Genomic DNA, 4,802 nt, shown 5'->3' on the forward strand with positions numbered 1-4,802 from the left:
TCTGCTCAGGTCCCTTCCGACCCTAGAAACTCTGAAACTACGAAACACACACACACACACCCTGCAGACCCAGATGGACAGGACAAACTGGACAGCCTGAATGCCCCCTGGCCAGAGATCCAGCCATGTGGGTGTGGGTAGGGTAGCTGCTGGCAATCAAGCACAGTCCTGGGGCCCTGTAGGCTAACGGCACCAGAGGGCACTGGACATGAGCCACACCAGGAGGAAGAAGGCAGCTCAGCCCTACACAGCCTGCTGGGTTCAGCCTGGGCCAGGTTTACTGCTGAAGCCCTGAGGTGCTAGTCTGAAGGCTGCGGGGCCAGAGCTAGGGACGCAGTCCCGGTCAAACTGGTTGGGGAAGTGGCCGTGTCAGCGAGGTGCACAGGTGCAGACCGGTTAGTGCCCGGCACTGATGCTAGCCGGAGGCAGCAGGCAGCCTGGTGGAGCCCAGCGTCACCAAAGGAATTTTTATTGCACTCGACTCCACGTGGGGAAGTAGCAGGATGTTTGTTCACTGTGATCCCTTCCCCAGGGCATGATGGAAGGGGAGGAGGAAGAGGAGCTGCCTGCTGGGATCCCAGATCCCTGGTCCAGATGATGGCACAGCCCTCCCTTCCCACTCACTCCCAGTCAGCAGCCTCCTGCCTTGGGAATGCTTGCAGCCCCCTCCCAGGACAGAGCGGGGAGGCGGGCACCCTACATGATCTGGAGGGATGATCAGTGACATGGAAGGGCAGAAAATCAGAGCAAGGCGGGCAGCGGGGCTCCGCGTGGACAGCCCTGCAGCTGCCCAGCTCCCACCCTACTGCTCTAGCCACTTGGGTCCCTGCCTTCCCATAGCCGTGGGGAGCGTAGCACTGTGCCCCGGGTGGGAGACACTTTGGCTGCTCTCTGTGCCCGCTGGGAGGTGCCTCGGGAGGGGCCTCAGCCTGGCCAGTGCCCAGCTCCGGCACGTCCTTGTGCACAGATGGGCACACTGTGCCCCACGGCCTGGGCCTCTTGCCCCCCCCGGGGGGTGTTTCCTGGCACAGGCATGGAGGGCAGGGGTGGGGCAGGCTCCTGAAAAGCCCATTCATGCTGGAGAGAGAGCCCGGCTCCACTTCCACCAAGGGGAGCCAGACCTCCCTGCCCACAGTGGAGGTGAGACGCCACAGCACAGAGCCCTCTTTCAGGGGAGCCGCAGGAAGGGAGCAGGCAGCCGACCCGCCCGGCACAGCCTGGCCCCAGCAGCATGAGCTCACCGGCACAAGCCAAATACTAACAGTCCAGCCCCGCCAGTGCTGCTCGGGAAGAGCTTAATACAGTCATCCCTGCTCCCTCACCCCCTTCCCTGATGCACACACACACTTACACACCCACACACCCGCATGGCTTCCTGCAGTCCCAGTGGCTTTGCCTGCCCTCCACTCAAGGAAATGCATCAAGACATATACATCCCAGATGGTCACATGGATGGATATGATCCTCCCCACCAACCCTGCCCCCAGGGAACCAGGCTTGCACGTGGCTGGGCATGGCATACTCACTCCACGACCTTCTTGCGCCGGCGCTTGTTGTCGCTGGGGTGGTGGTGGTAGGTGCCATAGTCAAAGAGTGAGTCCATGGGGGCTTTCTTGGGTGCGGGCACGACAGCAGACTCATAGATGGTGGACTCCAGCAGGTCCATGGGGTTGGGCATGCCCTTGCGGAAAGCCCCCTGGAACTTCATGCGCAGGTTCTGCTTGCTGTCACCCGACCCCGGGGTGCTGCGGGCGGCCTCTGCGGGTGAGGCCCCCTCCTCGCTCTCAAACAGGTTGGCCAGGGATGAGAGGGGGAAGGCATCGTCCCCCTGGCCTTCGCTGGGCTCCCCGACCTGGGGCTGGGGGGGCTCCTCAGGGTCCGTCATGCTGAGGGCTTTGCGGGGCTCCCTGGCACACGTTGTGGGTCTGGAAGAAAATGCAAAGGCAGTATGAGGGAACCAGGGGTGGGGGGACCGCATACGTACGCGGGAAGAGCATTAGGGCTGCATACCCCCAGGGCTGATCCCCACCCCACTGTGCCCTTGGGGGAGGTGCTGTGTTTGGGGCTCAGCAAGGAACGGCCAGAGCCCAGACCCCATGGCAGCCCTGTTGCATTTTTGTCACCACGCTGGGATAAGGTGCAGAGCAAGGACAAGTGGTCTGCAAACCGGAGGGCGCTTGAGGTACACCCTGCCTGGACCCAGGGATCTCACACTCATGGGCTTCGCTGGCAGGCAGGCAGGACCCCCCTCCACAGGGCAGAGGCAGCTGGGTGCTCCCCTGTGCCACATGGGTCCCCTCACATCTGCAGATGCCCCAGCTGGCCCCATCGCATTGTGTTTCAAAGGGCTGCTATAATGACAGGGGTTGGCGGGCCGCTTGCCCTGTCCCTCCCATATGCGGTGGTGCTGGGACCCAGCCCAGTGCCAGGGACAGAACAGGCTCTTCTTTCACCAGCCCTATAAATACTGAGGAGCCCTCAAATAAACCCCCGGACCCTGGCTACGTGCCCCAAGAGGCAGGAAATCCAGGCCAGAAAAGGCAGGAGCTGCTGCCCTGGCTGGCAGGCTGGGGCTGGCCCGGGATGAGATGGCCTCTTGCATTAGCAGGGTGGTCCGGCCCTGATTTTGACCTCCTGATGGTTTCACCCCAAGGTGATGACCTTCCCCTCGGGTGGCCTGGTGTGAGCAGGGGAGACACTGGAAACTGGCAGGGAAGGCAGCTGCACCCCTGATGTGAATGCAGGGGGTGGGCCATGCCACCCCTCCTAAGCAGGCAGGGTATCACAGGGTGAGCAGGGACCTGCGGCAAGGGGTAGGGATGCAGCCAGCCCTGCAGTGACACAGTGACAAGGAAATGGCTCCCTGCAAGGGGCACCTGAGCGTGGGCTTTGCAGCAGCTGGAATTTCAGTCCCTGCCATGGGCCTGTCGCTAACTTTGCACAAGACAAAAGGCAGAAGCATTGGAGCAGGGGACTAAAGCCAGGGACTGGTCACGGAGGCCTGTGTCTGCTGGGATGCTCCCCACCCCTGCCGCCTCCCCCAGGCCTCGGAGGACAGAAAAAGCAGCAGGGAACATGTCATTTTCGACTTGGTTGCAGCTGTGTATAACAAGCCCTAATGTGAGGCTTGGCTCTGTGGCCGGGCTGGGCTCTCTGCTGGAGAACGTGCTTCTAATTATGCAGCATGTCATTACAAAAGAGCAGCCGGGGCCCAAGCCCAGCATGGAGCGGCCCTGTAATTTGCCATGCAGTGTCCCCCCCGCTCCATCCCACTTTGCTCCCAGTGTGGGTGTGGGATTATCCCAGCACAGAGTGGCTTGAATGAAGGCATCTCCATGGCCTCCAGGGCTGGGACAGAGGGAAGCCCCCCATTATAGCCTGGAGATAGGGATGGGAAGTGCAACCTCCTCTGCTTCCTCCCCTCTCCAAGGCGGTCCAAAGCTGGCAAAGCCCCCCAACCTAGGTATTTGCTTGTGTGAGGCTCCCCCTTCCCATGCCATCTCCTGGCTGTGCCTTCAGTCCCATTATACAGAGGGGAAACTGAGACACGGTGGCAGGGGAACAGGTCTTGCTACCTTGGCTCTGAGGGCAGCACCCACCTTTGAACCCCAGGGACCACAGAGACAGGCAAAACCCATCAGGATCCACAAACCAGGGAAGTGTGGCCCAAACTCAAAGCTTTGAGGGAATTTGCAGAGGTTTGCTGCCCATTGCTGCCCTTCCTCCGCTGCCCTCTGCTTTTCCCCATGCTAGAGAAGCTGAGCAAAGAAGTGCTGAGCCCCTGGGAAACAGATGAGGGGTGTCCCAGCCCGGTGGGGATCCCTGCCCCAGGCCAAGCAGCAGGTGGGTGACAAAGGTGGAAGCAGAGCCTGGGGCTGCCACTGCACAGCTGCCTGTGCCCTGCACCGTCCGTCCCCCACTCACCAGCACAGACAGTCTCTGTCTCCCTGCTCCGGATTGTGTTTCTTGCTGCTGACGCTGTCCCTGGAGCGGCCTCAGGTGCGTTCAACTGGATCCTTCTCCCAGGTCAAGGCTGGGGAGCGATGCCAATGCTCTGGGAGAAAAAGGGTTAAGTTAGCATCTGCCTCCGGCCAAAAAGTCTGCTGCCTGGTTTTCTCTCATGCGCAGTCCTAGACTTGTGAGCCGTCGGGTCCGGGGTCTGACCTCCTGCCAGCCTGTCTGGACACGGTGCCCCCAGGCTCGTGACTGAGCTGCGGCACTTCTCCCCTCTAGACCCGAATGCTCCCAGGAATGGCGTTCGGTTGTTCTCATGGCCAACACCCTCCCCGCTAACAAACCACAGCCTGAGTTTGTCTAGCTCCAGCACGACAAATTCCACATGGCACCGCTACCCTGGCTCCAGGAAAGCACACACCCTCTGGTGAATGAATACGGGCCCTCCACAGACCTGTTTGCACTGAGGTCAGGGACTATAGGGGGGGCTTCAAGGGGACCAGTGGGAGGCCATGCCAATTTTTAATGGTGCATAGGCACCTTGCTACCGCATGACTGAGATCCTGGAGCTCCGGCACCTTCAAACAACATCCGAGCTCAGCACTTTCTGTACCAAGTCCTGGAAAACTCAGCCACTACACTCCCCACTTAACCCATCAGCTGACCCGAAATCTGCCAGTGTGACTGTAAGCACCCAGCCAAATACCACTGAGGGTTTTACAGCCCCCGAGCAACCTCATCTCCTGAGCATCTGTCCAGGAGGGACCTGTGGGGTGCAGGCCAGGGGGCTCCATAGCTGGGCTGCCGCCTGGATCACAGCCTGTTCTTCCATGGTAGATTTAGGCTAG

At 60.7% G+C, this 4,802-nt stretch overlaps 1 protein-coding gene across 1 annotated transcript in view; it reads right to left on the bottom strand.

Moving 5' to 3' along the window:
- The window catches only part of TRPV4 (transient receptor potential cation channel subfamily V member 4), a 19,626-nt gene extending 15,502 nt beyond the window's left edge, over positions 1-4,124 (bottom strand). The window contains exons 1-2 of the mRNA XM_019507324.1: positions 3,925-4,124; positions 1,527-1,925 (exon numbers count right to left, since the gene is read on the bottom strand). Coding sequence (XP_019362869.1) covers positions 1,527-1,885 — 359 coding nt within the window. The 5' untranslated portion in view covers positions 1,886-1,925; positions 3,925-4,124. The remainder of the gene's footprint in view (positions 1-1,526; positions 1,926-3,924) is intronic.
- Between the last annotated feature and the right edge of the window lie 678 nt (positions 4,125-4,802).

This window comes from Gavialis gangeticus, unplaced genomic scaffold (genome assembly GCF_001723915.1).
Source record: "Gavialis gangeticus isolate Ggan-Ray unplaced genomic scaffold, GavGan_comp1, whole genome shotgun sequence".
In the NCBI taxonomy this organism is placed as follows: Eukaryota; Metazoa; Chordata; order Crocodylia; family Gavialidae; genus Gavialis; species Gavialis gangeticus.